Source organism: Watersipora subatra, chromosome 9 (assembly GCF_963576615.1).
Source record: "Watersipora subatra chromosome 9, tzWatSuba1.1, whole genome shotgun sequence".
NCBI classification, from domain to species: Eukaryota; Metazoa; Bryozoa; class Gymnolaemata; order Cheilostomatida; family Watersiporidae; genus Watersipora; species Watersipora subatra.
Window position 1 is genome coordinate 14515232 of NC_088716.1, and position 24376 is coordinate 14539607.

The window sequence follows — 24376 nt, forward strand, 5'->3', positions numbered from 1 at the left end:
GATATATTATTAAGCAATGTTGTCTTATTCAATAAAAAACTACAAATGAAAATGACAAATTCAGATCTTCTCCTTATAAAACTTATAAACTTCAAAAAAGAAATATGTTGAAGAATATCAAATAGGTAATTTATCTAAGGGAAATCTATCTATTGTATTTATCTTGGCGCAATTATTCTGGGGTTTTGGCAGGTGGCTGATTAGATCCAATTTGGATTGAAGTGTCAATCCAATAAGCTGAGGGTCATGGGTTAGCTGAAACTCAACTAAGCCAAACTTTTTTGCCAAATCGAGTTCAGCGTTATTTTCTTTAAAACAACTTTTTTTGTCTAAAACCTGGAGGAGTACCATAGTAAACCAAATGCAAATTTCTATTGAGGACAAACAGACAGACAAACAAATACAAATTATTCATACATAACTTAATAGACTACCAGAAGAGTTTCCAGAGAGTGATTTCAGTCTAACCAAACTTCTGATATCTTTACCAACCCAGTCTACAGTTGTATTTATATGTTTCCTGTAAACTAGGATAGATTAACTACCTCTGGTGTCTTAGCAGGTCCTGCATAATAGACTGGATACTTCAGCATATAATCAGGCATGCCCTCTCCATTGCCTAATCTCTCTTTAAGCTTGGCATGAGCAATATCTCGGGCTACTACTAAAGTTCCTGTTAAACTCAACCTGGTATTGACAGGATGTTTGCTCGGATCAGAGAGTATCTCAGACATGGGCTTGTTTAGGTTGATCTAGAGACAAAAAATATTTTAATCAGAAATGCCCTGTAGTTGTTGCGTTGAGTGAATGACACGGTTTTCTACATATCCTGTCTGAATGTCCAGCATTGCACGAGTAATAAAAACAGCTTATAAACAGTGACAGGGAATGTAGTTGCCATTGGCTAAGTTCACTAATTTGCAAATGACAAACTTGGCAAATTTGACTAACTTAAGCTAGTATATAGCTATACTTACTATAATAAGTTCAATGAGCTGTACAGACAGTGAAGCCAGATTGTGTGACCTTATGTGTCACACCACAGCGTTATGTGCATCTTAAAGGATATGATGAGTATCTCCATAAGTAATCCATTGTATCACAACAAGCCTGTGTGGTTTAGTGGATAGACTGTCTGCCGGCAGACCAATAGGTTCAGAGTTCAAATCCAGTGAAAAGTGGAATTTTTGGTCCTAAAACTTTATTGCTATAACCAGACACATGATGGATATCTATATATAGATACAACGCATGCAGAAATGCTCAAATTGCAAAGAGTAATCTGCAGCTAGAATGATTATTTTAGCTGCAGATTACTCTGATCAATCAATGATTATTCAATGAAATATGATCTTCTACTCAAATGTCATTTTATGGAACAATTTTTCAAAAACAAACACAATCATCAAATCTGATTCTAAATCTTATTATTGTGTTTATAGAAGTACTCAAGTGTGCAGGACATTACAATTAGCATGGTCATGCAGGAGGAGATAACAAATGTTGTGCAAGCGTCAGTGCTGTGGAAAGCTGCTGAGCCAAATCTGTTGATATCAACTAAATTTGGTTTTCTGTTTAACAAAGTTATATGAATTTAATATCCATTGATCAACAAGAGGTTACTTCAAACCAAACAATACCCAATGACATCTTAACAACTGCACATTCTCAATATGTTTAATGGCAAGTATAAGTAAATAGATATAAGACATCATTACCTTCACAACATCAGAGCTGAGGGACTGTGAGGTAACATCAGGCATATATTTTAAATGTCTGTTTCAAGCTGTTCAAGAAACACACTCTTAGATGTGATCTTTCCCAAAGCCTACCAATAATATACATCTAAATATAGTCTTGCCACTCCCTGGCAGGTTTTCTACACTAAAAACCTACGTGTCACTGTTTTCTGACATATTCCATCGACTCTCTTTCCATGAGCCGAGATTAGATATTAGAGACTCTCAATATAAATAGTTGTGAAAACACAACATAATTCATACACAGGAACAAATTCTGAAACACAACTATTAACCTAGTAAGTCTAACCTAAAGGAATAAATAATTTGCATTTAACATTAGTGTGTGAACATTCTTATACAAAGATTTTATTAAAAGGCATCACGAAAGTTGAGACTATGGGTTGTTTATTAAAAGCACGTGACATCCGCATGACCTTCAAAATTGTGATGGTAGGTTAAAACAATTTCATTTTTCTAAATACCAGGTATTATATATTGACTAGCTGTACTACCCGCATGGGCAATAAATATTTTTGGACAAAATTTTTTTGTATTTAACATATAACACCATTTATTTGTATTTAACATATCAGAACATTTGCCATTCTAACTTTCAAACTACATATCATGAGAAGTGTTTCGTGCAGTTGAAATAAATTAAGAGAGAAATAAAAACAACTGTAAAGGTTTTCAAACTTTGTCAAACAACTGTAACTTTCAAACTTCGAATCATGAGAAAATGGTTTCATGCAAGTCGAAAATGTTTTGAGCAAATCAAATGAAAAATAAAAAATAAGACAGCTATAAAAGGGTTTAAATGTAAATGTGAAATAATTAGCAAGTAATAGCTAAATTAAGTCTGCCTTGCTACGATTACAATAAAAGATGATTCCGTAATGATACAATTAATACGAATTGAGAAAACAAAATCAAAATCCTGAATATGTTGAATTAATAATAACAATAACTTTTCGGTTGCCAAGGTTACTGTTCAACCGGAAGCTATACATCAAAACTTGGATTACGACGACACTGGTACCTCTCAATACTGGTACAAATGTAAAAATGAGATATCGTACTGTCTTTGTCTGACCGAACGGAGAGACAATGTCGAGGCTCTTCCTACGGAGGTAACACAATTGTTCACATGAAAAGAGTTGGCCTTGACCACGATACAACAATTGAACCATACGAAAAATCGAAATTAGAAGTTCAAGAAAACACAAAAAAGCATCGGGCTTTATAGAGTTGATAGAATTCATATTTTCAAATCAAATAGTACGTCATTTAGAGTGTGCGTACGGTATACGGTATATAATGTCATATTGTCTTTGATCAATACGCCTTGTATAGCTCAGTGGTGAAGCGGGTGAGTTCAAATCCATCAGAATGTGGAATTTTATTTCCAATATTTCAATAGCTATAGCTATAGCTGGACAATGACACATGCACAACCGACCAACTTTGAGAAATATAGATAGAGATGATATAAGAGCCATCCAAATCCATGGATACAGGTCAGGAAAAAATAGCACCTAACAGGATTTGAACCCACAATATTCAGCTTATCCATCAGGCACACTACCAACTGCATCAACCATTCACCTTCCATCATGTTTGAGTTTTTTCACATAAACCTATTCCGTGTGCTTTCTTGACGCACCTGACAATTTCCCACAACACATCGTATTGTCAGGGTACTAATCTGGATAAAACTGGACTAGTGAGAAGTCGGTGAAAAATATTTGTGTCATAGAGGTGTCTGCGATTACCAATATAGTGTAAACTAGCCTTTAACGATGGGTTCTTCAGAACGTAACTTCACCGTCAAGTGAAGACTCGGTGAAATGAGGTTTAGACTGTAAGCTGATGCCACTCCTGCAAACTGGGAGTTATGTTGACTTGTATCTTTTACAATCTTACCTGCCTGTCCGCCGAACAAGACACTCCTATACCAACTGGACAGGAAGCTCCGTGGCGCGGCAGTCTCACTACTCTCAAATCGTGCACAAAGTATTTTCCACCGACTGAGCGCCGATTCCAATCTGTTGACTCATGTCTTGTATCTTCTGCTCGAGTTGCACGTCCCTGAATGCTCGGCCATGTTCATTGCCTGTAGATGAGAGAGAGGAACATAATCACAGGCAGCTCATGGTAAGCTACTAAAGAAAACTCACTCGTGGAATGGTAGTATCACTTGCTTGAATATAGGCTTCAGCATACACCAAGTGTATCTGGTGTATGCTAGAATATTTTTATTGAGAGTCATTCGTGGGCCATCTTTAATTCATATAAAAATCTAGCTATTGACAGAGTAGCTATTGTGTAAGATTGTTTCAATGATATCAATTGATGATATCATTGAAACAAGTGTGAAAATGTTTCAACTTGTTTCTAGATATGCAAGATATGTTAAAGAAAATGCAAAATATAATTTGCAGAACATATTGAACCCATCAAAGCCCCGTTGCCACCTGTGCTGAAATCTTGTCTGAATTCCACCTGATAGATAGATTTATGAAGTGTAATCAGAGCTGTTATGACAGGTATTTTTGCATAGCTCGACTCAATTCTAACGGAACAAATATTGAGAGCTGAAAAGATTTTATGCCCGCACTACTAAGTGACAACAGCTAAGTCCATAATCCGCCAACCAAGCGCAATAATGGCTTTATTGACCCTTTGTCAGAATCGGTGGGTTAATTGATTTCAAAGAAATTGACATGGTTTTGAATTCACTATGTCGGTTTATTAATAAAACCATTTGTTTTGTACTTAAATCAACTAATCAAATGTGACCAGTAGATTCCTTTCTACAAATTGATACTAATAATGACTAGATAATGTTGATTATACCCGAATTTTTTAGGGATGCAATTGGTTTCGCCAAATATTCAAACATATTCTTTTCAAAGATGGCATTTGCTTATTTTATTTAGTAACTAGTTTCCGGTGTGGATAGCAACTGAGAACTTAGCTGATACAAAGGCCGCGATAAAATAAGTTAGCTCGACGACCTAATTACCGTAGACTGGCAGAATCGTAGTCAATACTCAAATGTTTACACAGTATTTAGAGAAAACTAATTCGACAGAAGTTTAATTATCTTTATTTGGGGCGTTTGAAACATTTATAATAATGTATCTGTAGCTAGATTTAACATTTTATTCTGGCAATCATGAGCAATTACAAAAGAAAATATATGACAATAGAGCCGCGTAGAAGTAGACTTTTATTGCAATAGCCAATGTGAATACAAGAAATAAAGATGGACTGTTTCACTATATACATGTACATCATTTTGGGCAAGTCTGGGCGCATCTTTTTTTCTGAGCGTTTTTACCGCGATCAATTTTTGTCAATTTCAATCTTCAAATATTTTGACAATGAAACTGCCTAAAACAACAAACGACATCTCAACTGATAGAAAAAATTGATGCTCTCTGTTAAAATCAACTAAACTTTGACGCAATCATATCTTTAAAGCCGAAGAATTTAAAAATACTTTCCTGAAGTAGGTAAGTTATCAAAGTACTTCGTTGAGGCCAATTTAACACATTTTAAATTCATTTCGGCGGAGGTTCCTCAAATAACAAAGGCTAAATGGTAGGGTGGACAAGCAGCCGTCCCGATAGTCTACAATAGTGACTTGAACAGTTAAGCTCAACAATATGATCCTATTGGAACTCAGGCTATATCTGAACAAAGACTAACATCCAAAAAACAATAAACCCAATTGAAAAACTCAACTCCACAGCAATTTTTAAAAACAAAATGACCTTCAAAAAAGCGCAAAAAAAATGTAACGGTAAATGCTGTTTCCTGCAAGCTTTATTTAGGCGTGACACTTGTCACACTTATAACCTGCCACCTACAGTTGACAGCGGTAAGGAACACACACATAATCCAAACCTGTATTTTCTCATGTACAAACTCCATGAGTTTCTTTTCATTCAGCAGAGCCTTGGTTGCCTGGTAGAGAAAACTCTTGTTAGCCGAACCACCACCTTTGGCTATGAACAGGAAGTAGTACTCGTCTCTCTTGGTAGAGTATATCTCTATCTGAGCAGGAAGATTTGTGCCAGTGTTTGCTTCCTTGTACATGTCAAGGGGAGCCACCTGAAATACGCAGCAAAATATGATTTACTCTTAAGTTTCTATAAAGGTTACAAAATAACTTTCAATACTTTGTGAAATATATTCATTTTATAGCCAAAAAACTCCAGAGTTGTCACCAAGTGGTGTGTATTCGCTGGCTTATTCTTGTTGTTTGAAATATATTTTAAAAAACAAAATTACAGAGCCAATTACGGACATTTGCAAAATTGGTTTTTGCATTTAGACATGAAAAATGTGCTAAGTGCAATGGATATTGCAAAAATCTAAAGCAATAGTTTTTACATTATAATCTCGTCATATTTGCGCAAAAAATTAAATTTGTTAACTTGTTCTAACACAATATGTTCTAAACTGTGTTTTGATTCGAATGATCTTATTTTGAAATGTCCTAAAATGATTCTAATCTGGTACATATGGAAATCACAACAAAACTCAACTGACCTAATGTTAAACCATTATTGCTATAACTAAGGTAGGATTATATTAAAAGCCCACGTTTCCATGACGATAAGCCAGCAACTAATAGTTTACCTGTGAATATCGCAGATTCCTATTTGTATACGTGTTGTACACTCCTCGTGACAAGGCCTCCGCATCATCTCCACCTGTCCACACTTGCTGACCTTTCTTTCCTGAAAAATTGTATTCTGATGTACACATTCTGTACGCATGATGTACACATAATGTATTCAAGATATCTTTAGAGCAAAAAGTACAGATCTATTTTGAATGCAACCTTGTTAAACCTTGATAAGTCATTAACAGATTTGCCAAAAGCAGTAAGTATGAGTAAATGAATATGCAAAGACACCACAAATGAGACAAGTCAAGTAACACTATTGATAAGTCATTAACAGACTTACCAAAAGCAGTAAGTATGAGTAACTGAATATGCAGACACCACAAATGAGACAAGTTAAGTAACACTATAGATAAGTCTTTAACAGACTTGCCAAAAGCAGTAATTATGAGTGACTGAATATGCAAAGACACCACAAATGAGACAAGTCAAGTAACACTATAGATAAGTCATTAACAGACTTGCCAAAAGCAGTAAGTATGAGTAACTGAATATGCAAAGACACCACAAATGAGACAAGTCAAGCAACACTATAGATAAGTCATTAACAGACTTGCCAAAAGCACTAATTATGAGTGACTGAATATGCAAACACACCACAAATGAGACAAGTCAAGTAACACTATAGATAAGTCTTTAACAGACTTGCCAAAAGCAGTAATTATGAGTGACTGAATATGCAAAGACACCACAAATGAGACAAGTTAAGTAATACTATAGATAAGTCTTTAACAGACTTGCCAAAAGCAGTAATTATGAGTGACTGAATATGCAAAGACACCACAAATGAGACAAGTCAAGTAACACTATAGATAAGTCTTTAACAGACTTGCCAAAAGCAGTAATTATGAGTGACTGAATATGCAAAGACACCACAAATGAGACAAGTCAAGTAACACTATAGATAAGTCATTAACAGACTTGCCAAAAGCAGTAAGTATGAGTAACTGAATATGCAAAGACACCACAAATGAGACAAGTCAAGCAACACTATAGATAAGTCATAAACAGACTTGTCAAAAGCACTAATTATGAGTGACTGAATATGCAAACACACCACAAATGAGACAAGTTAAGTAACACTATAGATAAGTCTTTAACAGACTTGCCAAAAGCAGTAATTATGAGTAACTGAATATACAAAGACACCACAAATGAGACAAGTCAAGCAACACTATAGATAAGTCATTAACAGACTTGCCAAAAGCAGTAATTATGAGTGACTGAATATGCAAAGACACCACAAATGAGACAAGTCAAGCAACACTATAGATAAGTCATTAATAGACTTGCTAAAAGCAGTAAGTATAATAACTGAATATGCAAAGACACCACAAATGAGACAAGTCAAGCAACACTATAGATAAGTAATTAACAGACTTGCCAAAAGCAGTAAGTATGAGTAACTGAATATGCAAAGACACCACAAATGAGACAAGTCAAGCAACACTATAGATAAGTCATTAACAGACTTGTCAAAAGCAGTAAGTATAATAACTGAATATGCAAAGACACCACAAATGAGACAAGTCAAGCAACACTATAGATAAGTCATTAACAGACTTGTCAAAAGCACTAATTATGAGTGACTGAATATGCAAAGACACCACAAATGAGACAAGTCAAGCAACACTATAGATAAGTCATTAATAGACTTGCTAAAAGCAGTAAGTATAATAACTGAATATGCAAAGACACCACAAATGAGACAAGTCAAGCAACACTATAGATAAGTCGTTAACAGACTTGCCAAAAGCGGAGTTCATTAGTCAGCTAGCTGAATGCCTGGCATTGCCCGAGTAGTAAAAAGGTCTTTGAAAAACAAATTAATTTTTATTACATGTTTATGCGATTTATCACTTAACTCTAACTGCAGAGAGAATGTAGAAGTTATTCCTACTCAAGATAGTACGACTATCTATGTGAAAAATATTTAGCCTTTCAAGATTTAGCAATCAAGCCAAGGAAAAACCGGAAATAGGAGTGTAACGGGCCAATTGAAACGATACATTTGAAAATTAAAAAATAGGTAATGTAGCAAAATATTAGCTTTCACAAAAATAACAAATGCAAAAGGTAATATTAATAAATAATTAAACGTGCACATTTAGTGTGTGCAATCGTGAAAAGGATACAGAGTATATGATGAACATGAGAGGAATGATAAGAACGTCTTAGCTTTGTGGTTAGGTGTGCATGTTAATAAGCTTACGGTTCAATCTTCATGAGTTCTAAACCAATATGAAGTAAATTTTTAATTTCTAGATTTTAATTGTTAGAGCTGAATAAAAACTGAATGACAGACAACAAACTTTGAGATGAAGTTTTGTGTGAGGTATTAACAGACTTGAAGCTCTAAAAATACGCACAAAACAGCGTAGGGAACCTGAGAACACCATCGTTATATCAGAGGTGATCGTAGAAACTCAACCATATCAAGGTTATGAAATTCAGGTCTTCACTGCCGTAAATGATAGTTAAAGCAAGCTTTAGAAATTTCAGTAGAAAATTGCTATACAACTGAATGGCATCTATGAAATTATTCCAAATACAATCGGTGAGCAACCAACTGCCGGGAAGACAACTTCAACTAGATAAAAAAATAATACTTTCTCAAATCTTTATTGATTGTGTGTAACTGAAATCTATGCTATATAACATGCGAATAAAAACCATTTTATTTAAAATACGGTTGTAAGCTTGTTGTTTACAAATATGTGTATTTGTCTCTGACATACGCATGATGTATACATGATGTGTGCATGATGTACCTGTAAAGCCTGGTTCCCATATCGATTGCGATACTCCGGCGATAACTTGCGCAGCAAAACGTTTGCGGCGTTAGGCTCGGCGGCATATGTTCACATATAAGCTGTATCGCTAAACATAATCGCGTAATCAAATAAAATGCTCGCTAACCACGCCGTTTCTATAATGGTGACCTTCACCCATACAGTGCATGTCGGGAAGGTTTTGCCTGCGGTCTTTTACGAAATTTGAGCAGCGCGAAACTATTGCGATGCTGCCGGTAACTAGCGGCGGTACCCGGCGCGTAGGTTCCCATTTCACCGCTAATAGCCTGTGGTGCTGTCGCCGGTGCTTTGCGGCGTATATAGCAACCAGGCTTAATGTATTCAAGATAGCTTTAGAACAAAAAGTACAGATCTAATTTGAATGCAGCCATGTTAAATCTAATTGCAACATCTAAAGTTGGTACAGCATACCCATAATTATGGCTGTTCCGGTATCCTGACAGCCAGGTAGTACCATACTAGCCGCAATGTTAGCATTCTTCAAAAACTCCAAAGCTACATATTTGTCATTAGGGGATGCTTCTGGGTCTTTGAGAATATTAGAGAGGGACTGCAAATAAAATATCACTTAGGTGTAAAAATAACAATAATTTCACAAAATTTTACAAAACCGGAAGGTCTTTTTGGTTTCTAAATAAACCAGACAATAAATCAGATAGTCAAAATCTGAAAGACGGAATATAAAAAATAAGTATAATAAATACTAATAAATACGGAACAGGAAATCACGAATAAAAATGAGGGAACCTACCAAATAGTGCTCTTAGTGTTTGGTTTCTTCACTATGCAACCATGGCAATCATGTTAGTAAGAATCAATTGCTTGCACACATGGTTTTTAAGTAATACCTGAAGATGAGCTGGCCTGAGGAGGTGAGATATGTCAACCATAGCCTGTTCACAGAGCAGTGTCAGTGCTTGAGGATCAACCACCAACATATTTTTGCTTTGAAAGGTGCTTGTAGACACAAAGTCAGCTAAAAAAAGAAAATCGGGTGATTTTCCTGTTGCATTCCTGATCAGACCTATGCTATAAACTATAGTTATATATAATATTTGTATTTACCATTTTGACACATTTGAATATTTATTTTTCTTTATTTATACAACCAGATGTTAAGCCTTGTCTGCATGTTCCATTATACATTGAAAATGTACTAAAAGACACATGCGTTGTACCAGACAACTATAATACCTAGCATATTGGTAGCAAACAAAAATTTAAATGATTTCCTTTAAACAAGGAACAGCAGCATAGCTTTGCATACAACCCATCTGCACGTAGCTCCAGCAACTTACTTTAAAACACAAATATCACCAACTTAAGCACAGCATACACACATTGAAAATAATTAGGCTTACTGTGTTTGAAACATAAGTTTGCAACAAATTTTAAATACTGTTTAAATAATTCCTGACAATAAAACTTTGAATACAATGCGCAAACCTACAAGTTAGCTTTTTGTAAGGTGGGTTTAGATGCTCTGTGTTTTCAAACATATCCTGGTAATAAAATGGCTTAAGTGTTTCAGTTGACCGTTTAAGCAGACATAGTGGCAGCTTATTTCCGGCGCGAAGGAAACTTTTTGAAAGTGACTGCATATTCTGCAACGGATATTGAAACTAATAGAGGAATAACCAACATTCAAAATGCTGAATCTAAAATGAAGTACATAGAGTTTCAGTAAGAATTTAAAAAAAACGAACAAATTATCCAAACGCAAAACCTTGAAGGGTATTAATTGCGGTAAGACGTACAGCACACATAAACAATCATTGTTTGCCAATGTGAAAACATATTTGCAATAAGAACTGCCAAAACTCAAAGGCATAATTGTTTTTGCAATAAAGTGATATGCAAACATTTATGTACTGTCGCTTCAACACTGCATAGTGGGGTACGGAGTGCTGGATAAATAAAACTAGCCATATATAGGGGCACCAACGAAAAGATTTTGCCATTGTCAGAGTTCGGAGGATTTTTCTATCGAAAGGCAAGTTCGCTGAGCTTTTCATTGGTCAACTAAATATAGTTTTTGGATTGGTTAATTGCTTTGTTTATAATCATTGAAGTTCACGTGCGTGACCAAAGCCTATATGGCTTCGGCGGTTGCTAAGCAACAATACAACTGCTCACTACTACCTCTTCAAGTAACTAACTCACGCAGTAACTTTGCTTGTAATGAAAGCAACACGACATAACAAGCACTCAAGGAGTGAATACCTTGATGCACTGTCCCTCAACCAAAGATATATATGTTTTATAAGTTTTAGTATTCACCACTAATAAGTTCTGTTGTATTTAACCAAAGGCTCTACTATTTAGTAAATATAACTCCTTGGAATGCACAGAGATGCATGTCAATTTTTTTATAGCAGAGATGTTTAGTAGCTTTTATATTCAAGTTTAGAGGAAGTTCAACCAAGAAAAGAGTCCTTCTCTTTGGTATAACTATCTCTAAAGGCTCAACAGCTGAAGGAGTCACTTTGTTATGTATATATGATAACAAGCTAAATAATTTGACAAGGAAGGAACCACTTTAATTATTACAAGAAATTGATTATATATTTATATACAGGTATATGTACAGATTTATGCACAGTTTATACAACAAAATATATTTTCAAATAAAATAGACCATATAAAAGTTAAAAATGCAAACAATTGGACAAACCAAAACTTTGATAAGATGAAGAAATTTAACTCAATGATCACAATCATCACACAAATACTTGGCTGTTTTCTTGCCTGCATAATGTCCCTTTGGCAAGCCAATGCAAGCCAAATGATAGTATTCCTTACACGCATCACATTCTATGCCTTCTTCTCCTTCATTCCTCCAATTAAGTCGACAGTGACAGTACACCTAGATGAACATTTACACATAATTAGTTTTATGAAGCTATCCATATATTCCGCAAAAATGAGTGTGTATTCAAAATAGACAATATGGTGAAAAAATAAAATATCTAAGCAATACGCTCTATGTATAACTCTATGTATACTCTATGTATGACATGTATTGCTAGAGATGCTCCTGCTACGAATACATAAATGACCAATTTGATATTATTAATAATGAAATTTGCTTACCTTCAAAGTAATATACCTAGATTTAATTCTTCTTTTCCCTTCAACACTTCGTGGAAATGGAGAAAACTCTCCATAGGTTAGACATTGATACAGATGGCTCCTTAGCTTAAGTTGATCATATGTTATCTGTATAATGACAACATTGCAAGGGAAGCAAGCCTGTATGACTGTTAACAGTTAACAAAAATACTAAGAAAAGAATCACACACCTACAACTCCAATGTCAAAAGTTTCAAGTTCGACAGTACACAACAATCCCTTACATATACTCCGATTAGATTTGTTAAAAACCACTATGCAAGCATGATTTTCAGTGATAAAAGCTAATAGACAAGACATGGTCCAACATTTAAAATGCATCAAGAACAATATTAATAAGAATTTAGGTAAAAAGTCTGTTGTTAAAGCATTGTAAAAACATTAAACATGCACGTGTAAAATTTGAGAAAACAAATAACTGAAATAAGGCTAAACTAATATGTTTAATTACATATGACGGTACCATTGCCAATTGTGATCAACCAGAGTTAGTAAGCTTTATACAATGCAATCATTTTTAGCTAGTCAACCATCTAAAAACCTTTAGTAAACCACTAGTTAAATACGAATATTGTAAATTCTAACTACATTGTATACATTCTACATTCTAACTATTATGTATTATTTCTGTGACTGCTCAAGATATTTTAAGACATCAATATTACAAATTATTTGCCAAAACCTGTAGATGCTTTTGCATTAGACATTGCATAGCATAATGATACCAAGACTAATTTACTAAACTAATTTAATCTTCGGTTGCAGATCGTATAAAATGACTATTTATGCCAAAGTAAACCTGGACGATGCCATACTAGAAGAATAATACACACACATTTAGAGTCACATTTCCTCAACTAACTAGTGGTTTAATCATATAGCAAGCAATAAAAGCTACTGCAAGTTATGCGCTTATTGGTTAAAAGAAAGCTTTATGAAGGCCAACAATACTAACTTGTACCACAAGAAATCATATAATTTTACATATTAACATGAAATCATATCACAAAACAAATGGTGGTGCGTAACAACCAATGATTTGACCTGAGAGAAACCTGTAATATGTATAAAAGTAGTGTAATACATGCAATAAATTTAATACTAACAATATTCTTCAATTAATAATTCTTCGCCTTTCGATTTATTTTTTCATGCAAGAAAATAAGCTGAATAAGATTAAGAAGCTCAGGTTTTACCTTAGTTGGATTTGATCCCATAAGAACATCAACTAGAAATGCAATAGTGAAAAGTCCGCAATCACTTGCGCCATCCTGCCTCTGTACAGCTTCCCATCGCAGTCTGAGATGAGGTGCTCGCGTCAAGTGAAGACCTGAACAAATATTTTGCATTCCAGTTATAACATCGGTAAAAATTAAAATTCCATTCAATTAATTATTATATGGTTATTAATTAAAAATTGTGATAATTATCCCTGAATTGTAAAAGTAAACGTCTATGTAAAGATGAGCTCAATTTAATATTGAGCCTTATTGAATTGACGTGTCAGGTAAGTTTGTTAAAATAAGTTTGTACGTACTAGCTATGCCCCTCAGAGCTTGATGGTCCAAGTCATTAGCAAGGGAATCAAACAGTCTGACAAATGATGATGTGCCAATATTGGTAATACCTAGCCAATGGTTGCCATTCGTATGAAGTACCTAAAATCAATTTAACAAAACAGTTAGCATTCTTATTAATAAAATAATGATAAATAAATTGCTGGTTTAGAACTATAACCTGCCTACACTAAACACAACATAAAAAATAGCATTGCTAGATTACAAATTGGAATACAGTATAAGATAAACATGACATTAGATACATTGTAAAAATATTTAGTAATTAATTACCAGTAAAGGAAAATATTATTTTGTTATGATCGAAAGATCACATGTTTCAGTTACAAAAATGAAAAAGAAAATTGGGAGCATGAAAGCTAACCTTCAAGTGACCTTGCAATTTGAACCGTACTAGTGTCTAATAGCATACCTGCACATATTTATTAGGTGAAGCACAGTCAAATCCATTAGGTCTCTGCACATTATAAGGAGCCTGTGAGAGAATATCCGGCCACTGATGCCGCATAAGATTTATTGCTAACTCCATGTCATCCTCTGTCAGCCACTCACCACGATCAAGTATTCTACTAGCCGGGTTCTGTGGAAACCTAGTCAGCTGTTGTTCACTGCTAACAAAATAAATAAACAGAGAAAAAAACTTAAATTGGACACAACACATATTTGTAACTATATAGATATACTGTACACTACAGAGAACAACTAAACTTCTGTATAACTAGAGTGACCTTTCAGTAGGTTAATAGAGATCAAACAGCTTGGTTAAGATAATGGTAATTATAGACATATAAAATGACACATGGGAAGCTATAATATTGCAATCGACCTAAGAGTACTGTCTGTGAAAATAAAGCCTAATAAATATTTTTGTCATGTAAAGTATATATACCTGTTTTGTGGAGTATCATTTGCTTCACAGTCAGACAGAGTATCAACAGTGTCAAGTTGTGACTGGGAGACTCCACTAGTTCTGCGTCGGTACTTTAATGGAATCTTCTTGCGACGTTTCAAACATCCACTTTTAAGACCTTTACTTTGTGTTGCAACCTTAGGTCTTACAGGAAGATTTCCTTTCATTTCAACTCCTAAGCATAGGTTTCTAGTCTCAGAGAGTTTCTCAATTACCTTGTTGGTAACAGATTGGTATGAGCAAGTATAGGTCCAACTCTTTATCTCATCGCACATAGTACGTATGGCTGATAATGATTTAATGAGAGCCTGGTCCTCCATTTCTTTCTCTGTTACTGTATTTGTTAACTTACGTGCAACAGTCTGACAAGGTGGTGGTGAAGAAGAGGGAGAAGAACATTGCGAATGTGAGACCAATTCAGCATCCAATTCCCCGTCATCTAAGGTGATCCACTGTGTTAGATGGAGATCAGATGGAATTTCCAGTTCTCCATCAGAGTTAAACCAGTGTTTGATTATGTGCTTACATGGGTAAGAATGTCTGAGAAAGTCCTCACAATCACATGTTGGATTAGAACTAATTTCTACAGAGTGCACCTCAACCTCATCTGAATGAGCTAGTTCTTTGGCATTTTCCAGTCGGCGCATAACATGGTCAACAAATATTCGAGGTCTGTTATGAAGAGTTTTTGGTATATCTTTAGCATATCTTTTACATTTGGTAGAAAAGCTTCTATTTTTCTCTAGATACCTGCGTAAAAACATAAATTATTGAAAAAAGTTGATAGAAAATTTTTCAAAACATACACAGTCATAGTCACAATTAGTCATTGATACATTACATATGTGTATATTAGAATCATGTATTAATTCAATTGACGAAATAACTAAATATCTAAAACGAAACTGCATACACATGACTAGGTATTCAATCAGATTAATCAGCTAGCGCCACAACCTTCCCTATTGAAACGACTACTATTCATTTTATATAGCACAAATACCTTATTTTCTAATATATTAGGCGCCATATAGATATGACAGTCGTTAGTGGTGTATGGGGCAATACCCATAATATGATTTTATACATACCTGTTGTAGTGATTGTCAAGCCACCGAAGAAGCTTAGTGACAGTTGATGTAATAGTTTGTGCTCGGGTTCCCTGAACTATCTCAGCTTTAACTACTCTGTTAATAGCTTCAATGCCGTTATTAGTCCTAACTGAACGCAAAAGCTGTGTCTTTCTATAGCATCGAACCCATCTCTGGAACACAATAAACCATCCGTCATAAATAATGTTACCTTCACATTTTCAATATTAACCAACAATATATTGCCATGCAGCTTCGCTTCTAATGCTGAAACTACCAAATTAGCATGAAACGTAGAAATACTCAATATCTGATATAGGCCTAATAATATTTTATCATGACTTCGTTGCTTACTATTATGTTCAATAATACGTATTGCGTACTGAACATTCAGTATATGAATTGCAATGTAATATAACACAACATAACAATACTAACCTTGGGCATGTCACCTACAAGCCAAGTTTGATTCAAATATCTCTGAAGATTTGAATTCTCCTTCCATTCTTTGCTTTCTAGGAGCTTACACAGATTAGAGTTGTATTGATCTGAAAAAAAGATAAAAATAGTAAAACAAAATATTAGATGAATTAAATTAATAAAATAATTCTTTATAACACAACAAAATACAAAAATTAAATGAAAAGTAATTCTTCCAAAATTGATAACATTTATGACGTAAAATGAACAATATACGTAGATAAAGCAAACGTTAGCATTAGTCCACTTCTAAGATGTTTGACATTAATCACAAAACATCTGTCAATTACCTTCTGTAGCACTCATAGCTATCGCCTTCAGATACACCTTCGTCTGCTTTTGCACAGGCTTAGAAATATTGTTCGTTCCCTTTACGAGCCAACGATTCCAAGCTTGGAGCCTGTGAAAATCGCAAATCAGTGCTGATGACCCTAAAACACATACAGAGAAACACATGCAAGATAAGAATAAAAAACAATTGTAATAAAAAAGTGGAACAAGCTTTGCATGCATAGACAGCCAATAATTAAAATGTCATATATTATATTCATATAAGTAACAACTGCCAAGCTACTGAGCCCAGCAAAGTGCTGTTCAAAATGCATTAAAAACAAACTTAATATAAATGTATATACGTCAAATCAGTAAGCATGCCATTAGCAACACTAATACGCCTGACAATATAAAGTTGTTAGTTAGTAGATCATATAGCAGGCCTACCTGGAAAAACCTGTTCAACAGCTGATATCTCAGCAGCGCAACAGTCCACCATCCAGGCTTTTGGACTCCATGCCTCATTCCAGCCTTTGATAACCAACAGCGCTGAGCTAATTGCTTCATGTGTCTCCTCAACCACCATAAAAGATGCGACTACTTGGTAGTTCACATTTGTTTTCACTACTACAAAGAAGAGTGGCATGCCATACCGGCTAGTCTTGTGTGTGGCATCTAACAGGCAAATTTCGTTACCATATAACCTTAACAGTCTTTGCTGTTCAGCAGTTTGATGGACATATAAAAAATCTGTGGTAGGATCGTCTTTAAAAGAGATGTCCCTTGAAGACTCATCTTTGGGTGAATCGTCCTTAGAAGTACCCATCTCTCCTGCTTTCTGAAATTTCCATACATGACCTGGTTTGAGTCGTCTGAGAATCTCGTGCATATTGTCTTGGTCATCTGAATGGGTACTACACAAATAAATATTACACTATATTTAAATAAACATATTAATGCTATGTTGGATTTAACACGCAAAGGACTGTAAACTAGACAGCAGCGCAGCGATGAGTACTGACTGGAGTCAGGTTGGCATGAAATGTGAGCATAGCAATAATCTACAATGAATATTTTTACTAACACTCAATTCGCGTACTATTATACATGAGTAGTATAAGTAGTATTATAGTAATTAAATAACTAGCATACCAGATAAAAAGTCCCAACTATACGCTTTACATGCTTGCGTAAATCTCTTCATACTAGCAGTAATGATGCTTCAATAGATTACTACTCTTAAAATAATAACTGAAATCAACTCACTGGTTGGCAGCAGTGACACCGTCAACACAGTTCTTCAGATCCTTCATGGAAGGAAAGAAACGTCTGTCTGACTTATGAGGAGGATCTCCTTTGAATATATTTGTTACCACAAAATCTTCCAAATGTCTCGCAACCAGTTTAGTGTTCGTGACATGCAAACTGTTTACAATATAGGAAACCCGATCCCGAACTCTTTCATCCATTGGCAGATATCCAAAGTGCTACAATATATAATTTCCTCATTCCTTGTAGCTATCAGTGTGTCACTTGTTTAATAAAGATATTAATTTTATATTTTTATCTTTTTCAAGTACTAAATATGCTTACATATAATCTATTTAAAAATGTAATGTGAGTATTGTTAAACTTTCAACTCTGGATCAGGCACTAGCATAGTATAGATCCCTTTAAGTAATGGGCATGAAATAATTAGTATTCGTGACATGAGTAGGCCTACTCCAATAGTAAGTCTAACAAAATTTGACAAAGTTTAGTCTAACTACATAATAACTCGACATTTGAGTTGGACTTCCTATTAACATTTCATACTTACCTCACCAACTGGATGGGAGTTATGTTCATGTAATTCTGGCAATGTCACAACAAATCTAAATCTAGTGGTTGGCTTGTATTCTTCTGGATATTTTAGGGCATGAGCAGCAGCTTTTACCATGTTACTTTTTCTAGTTTGCGCATTACCTTTAAAATCTTCAGCCTAGAAAAAAAGTAAGATTGCATAGCAACACTTCATTTGGCAACTAAGGTTATCATTGATAGTTGCAATGTAAGCAGTCCATTTAAAATGTTTGCAAAGTTGTTTTTATACATTATGCATGTATACAATTATACATTGAAAACTTAATTCATCATAATGCAAAGACCTACCCTATATTCATTGATAATTATTTGGCACAATATCGCCACTTTCGCTGGGCATTCTAATTTCCAACTGTCCTGAATAAACTTCCTTTTACCTTTATGAGAGGAATGATCAGACTCTGCTGCCTGTAATTACAAAATATTGAAGAAAACATATTGTAATTAAGTTGTAGTCTACAATTACAATGTCAAGCAATTATACAGTATAGTATAGTATAATATGGCGTTGTTTCAACCATGACTATTGACTGGTCCCTAAAAAGGGCTTTCTCAGAATTTTTATTTGAGATTATTTTTATTTTATTTGAGGGATCTCATTGGTGATGCCGTGCTCGAAGGCATCCTTAATCAATATCGCTATCACTAGGTCTACTTACTTTAGACTGTTGTGCCTCCTTTATCTTCTTAGAAGCATTGTGGTCAGGTCCATGCTGACAATTTAGCTGAGCAGAGCCATACCTTATACCAGCTATGCCGTCAAAGTTGCAAACCCTAAGTTTACTCAGTTCTGAAACAAAATATTAAACTGGAACTAAGCCTTGAATACATATATTGATATTGTTACTGTTAATAAATGAATGGGATTGACTTCCATTCACAAAAATTTTTTTGTTTGTATTTAAATAAGCTAAGCCTACTACTACTAGGCCTACTACTACTGCTACCAACAACAGTTTCTCTTGTAAATTCATCATGCAGAAGAATTGGCCAGAATTGAAATGTTTGATTGATTAATAAAAGTAAGTTAGCAAAACCGGACTCAGTGACAAGACAATTAGCTAAAATAACTGTAACTAAAACAACAATACAGCAAAATTAACCAAAAACAAGAATAAAAACAGGCTTCTTATCTTATTTTACTTTAGGTAGGCCTGCTTACCTTCCACAGATATGGTTGCTGAGGATATCTTTTTCTGTAACGAGTTAAGCTTCCCATCATATTTCACATATTTTATTCTATGTGCAGTTTCGTGTTGCTCTACTAGTTTCAGTGCCTCAGGCAGGGAGTTCAAATAAAACACAGGCATTTCAACAACCACTAAAATTCGGTAAGCTCGCCAACCTCGCCAACATGTAGAATGGTTTTAGCTGAACTCGCCAAAACACAGAAACCCAATCAAATCGTTGCGAGAAATAAACCAATGAAAAGCTCAGCGAACTTGCCTTTCGATAGAAAAATCCGAGTTCGGAGTTGAAACAATATAATTGAGTAGCTACTTTAGCCAATGCTCTAAAATACTCGTCTCAGACACAGTATTGGATATCATTAGTTTGTAACAACGATGTAGCGACGGTAACAAACATAACTGACAAAACTTTAGGATATTGGGTTATATACAATAGAACGAGCGTTGAAATAGCAATGAAATAGCCATGAAATTACAATCACGTGACTTTTACATTGATAGCGATACGTAATGCATGCGCCATATTGGAAAGCTAATCGTGTACTAGTTCCGTTTGTAAACAAACAGTGAAAGCTGACAGAAACGTACACGTTGAATAGTTATTTTTCAGCTGGGTGTTAATGAAAACGCCTCCTACACAACGTTTAAAGCTCCCTGATAAAAGAAAACCGATTCATAACATATGGAGTGGGATATGATAAGCAGATGTAAAATAGATTTTCGTTCACCATATTATTCATACAAACTGTTATATAACAGACGCATAAACCCAGCAAATGATATATCCAGGCAAATAACAACTGTTCCATTATTTTAAAAATTATATTACTTAAGCATAAACTATAATGGAGAAACTTAGCCTGTGAAGTATTTCGATAAAAACAACATATATTCTGCCAAAACAGAAACTGTTTTCAAGATTAAAATGATAATAGCTCATGAATGTTTGAAATGTATAATACAGTATCTGTAAAAGATGGAATAAACTACTGCAACAACTAAACAAGAATTAAAAGCAGTTGTAATAAAGAATAATCAAAATAATGCAAACAAGGAAATGCAGAAATTAGTGTAATCAGATTAAACTTATACATACACGTTACAGAAACTGTGTAAAAGAAGATTTGTATACCACTGGATATTGAGCCAAGGTGCATCAAAGTTTCCTAGAACTAAATCAGATTAGAAATAGCAGCACAACCACAGCTGCAGATGAATATTACAGTGATTACATTGTTACTGGCCTTTAAAAAGTACTGCTTTAGTATTTTATGCCGCAAAGATGCACCTTGCAGTTTGAATTCACGGTGTTAGCATAATGATGCTGTCAGAGATCATAAAACATCTGAATAAGGTTTTCATCAACAAAGCAGCGTTGGATATGCCATCTGCTGTGTCCGTAAGGTGTTTCCCAAGGCATAGCACATCACTAGATCCTACACTACTGATAACATACACCACACAATGGAGTGGATCTGGCTTTGCCTTAATACGAAAGTATCGATTTATAACTAGCAGGATTCTGATGACACCGCCTAATGAACGCACCAATCCTCCATTGTTTTGTAGCTCGAGTAGAGTATATAGATGTGGGTACTGGTTACTTGACATAGTGGTAACCAGCGACTGATGGCCAATGTCACGTGACAGCACTTTAGTTAGCTTTTGCACAATGTAGCCATCTATATAGACTACACTGTTACCTATAACATAAATTTGACATCTGAAACCATTGTGAGCTCTACAAACTGATCAACTTCTGGAGTACCCTGTATGATGAGAATCTCGTTTTGTGCAGTAACATTACCTGTCTTACCAGTATCTGATTTTGCACCACATTTGCTGATAAGTTTGTGAAAGGTAGCCTTAAACTGAGTAACAGTAGGATTATTATTCCAACCACCTAAACAAAAGAATCAATTATAACAATTACATAAAATCAACAAAAATGAATGTCCTATTCACATAAACATAGTACCCTTAAGATACAACAATACAGCTAATAAAATAAGCAAAAATAAAATAGGTCAAAATGCAACCATATTGCTATGTAAAATGAAAATGTGGCAATTTTCACCAGAAGTCATTCACACACATCTTAGGCATAAAACTTAATGGAAATTTCTTAATCAAGCATGGATCAAAAATGGATTGCAACCATGATATTATTTCAATAGAAATGACAACAAACAAACTACAGAAATACTGCAAAGAAGTACTAACCATTGCCACAGATGTATTACTAGAGAAATTCACATGAGCATCCTCTGTTAAGCTGCAGACATATTCATAAGCAATTACTGAGGCAGCTGTAGCTGTTTTGCATGCTGTTTGAGGTTTCTGAATTTTTTTTAGATATATCTCCTTTAAGTTGAACAACCTAGCAGCACTGTGCTTGAAAATATTATTTTGAATTCAATCATTGAAAAATAAACCTTTAAATGACTGGGCAGTGCAAACAGTGATGGCACAGCATCTGGTTTCAGTCAAATATTTTGACCTGTTCTGTCAAAACATGGATCATTGAAATGTTCGTAACAGATAAGTGCCCAAGGGCCAGGCTTATTCACTCTTCTGCAGTCGCGTTACCATTGTAAATAAAAAGAGTTTTCAGTTATTTTGTTTGGAAATGTAAAATTAAATCTAAAAGAAATCTAAAATGAAACTGTAGTAGTTAGCAACAGTAGTAATAATAATAGTGTTATTACTCTTATCTCCTTGCTGCTAGCTATATCCAGGTACAACAATAAATAATATTATAGGCACTGCAAACATTTTTTTCAAATATTTATTCAAAAATATCACGATGGTTTGTACTCTGTAGTTCTTAAAAAGTAATGTAATAAAAATTTCAAATAATAAAAAACCATTGTTCTGAAGAAAGACAAAGTTCCCTCACTAGCTTATAAATTTATCTAATTACTGACAACACGCCGTCAAACTCGTACACTCAGTAGTGACACTGATCGACTCTCACTCACTCAGTGACTAGTGTAGTAAAACTAACTAGTGGCAGTACTAACTAGTAGTAGTCATAGACTTTAGCAATAGTAATAGAACTAATAGTAGAAGTGACTCACTTGTGAAATGTCATGCCCTTTCATTCGAAAGTCCATTCCTGCGGTTTTTGCAGTTCATTGAATAGCAATAGCACTGTGCACCTACACCCTTCTGTCTCTTACATAAATTATTAGTAATAATCTCAGTAGCCTGCTCCTTTGATTTAGCGGTGTATTCGTGATCTTACATAGCTGTTAAATCTGAAACTAGATTGCTTTCTCACATTGAACGCATTGAAATTAACTCAAACGCTAACTCAACATGGCGTCGACTGGACTTTCGTACTCGCGAATGACCTTTGGCATTCCAGGGGTTTCAGCTCAACGGGAATGAGTATAACGGAATCACGAAAGATTAGATTTAAGGTGTGATAACTCCTTGAAAACGAAACATTTATTTTATAGTTATCTCCTGGCCATTATAAAAATTATACATACATTTTTGGTACAGTATAACATTGGCAATGAATATGAAACATGTTGAAAGATTGCTTTTAACAAAGCCTGATATTCAGATTCTGGTGTTCACCGATGCAAAATTTTGACTGGCAGCAACCACGGCAAAATCTTGAACGCTCAAACAATACAGGTAGTAGAGCACCAATCAAATTGATAAATTGTCGTCCAAAATCAAAAAACTCCAATTTAATGCTTGTTGATAATCTGAACTAATGAATATTATTTATAACTCTTGTGTAAATATATTGTAACTCTTGTAAAAATTATATATAAAAACCCTTTTGTATATGACTAAAGAAAGAAAACACTGTTGGAAATGCTGTTCTTTTTAATGTGATTCAAACAGCCTGTGAAATATGTTTGGTTGCATAGAAGTAGTGAATAACCAGCACATGGTATCAATAACAAATCAGTATGTTAACAGCCTGTGCTGCTTTGTCTGTGTTGGGCTGTTTCCACCTAACTGACATCATTTGACAAATACACATTTATGGAACTCAGGCTACGGATTATATAGAGCTTCTTACATAATACAAATAGAAAAACTTAAAAAAATTTTTTTTTTTCGAGATGTGTAATTTACTTTATAGGAGGTACAGTATAGTTGCTCCTATAACATATACCTCCCATAACATAAATTACTTATAACACAGAAAATTTAAGTGAAGTTTTTGCTTCCTCCTTTGTAAAAACTCCATACAACGTGAAGACTTGTGAAAGAAAAAACAATGTGCGTAAAGCTTAATATTATATACAGAAACAACTTGGGCAACAATCTAGTTTGTCGTCATAGTTTGTCAGATGTGTTGAAAATACATAGACTTGGGTAGCTGCCCATTGCTCATAAATACAAAAGGGATCGATTGGTGCAGGTGTTACAGCGTCGGCCCACCAATCTAAATGTCACGAGTTGGAGTATCGTTGAAAGTTCTCTTTTATTCTAACCTTGACCTCTGGATACTGATAAATGGCGAGCAGGTAGTATGTACTGTATGTAAATGTTCTTGGAATGTATTATTTACGTTGTAGGAGCGCGTACTGTATACATTATAGCAGCGTGTGCTGAAAGTTGTCTACTATTTACAATT

At 34.7% G+C, this 24376-nt stretch overlaps 1 protein-coding gene and 1 pseudogene across 1 annotated transcript; both read right to left on the reverse strand.

Moving 5' to 3' along the window:
- LOC137404818 (fumarate hydratase class I, aerobic-like) overlaps positions 1-10192 on the reverse strand; it is a 191712-nt pseudogene extending 181520 nt beyond the window's left edge.
- Positions 10193-13504: 3312 nt separating this feature from the next.
- On the reverse strand, positions 13505-23135 carry LOC137404819 (uncharacterized). Its single transcript, XM_068091047.1, has 15 exons — positions 23087-23135; positions 21319-21473; positions 19743-19776; positions 19240-19370; positions 18869-18988; positions 18537-18698; positions 17984-18204; positions 17165-17631; positions 16735-16875; positions 16403-16512; positions 15965-16137; positions 14853-15623; positions 14376-14574; positions 13924-14044; positions 13505-13716 (listed from the first exon to the last, which is right to left on the reverse strand). Exons 1-15 carry the CDS (start codon positions 23133-23135, stop codon positions 13505-13507), a joined length of 3066 nt encoding a protein of 1021 aa, XP_067947148.1.
- Between the last annotated feature and the right edge of the window lie 1241 nt (positions 23136-24376).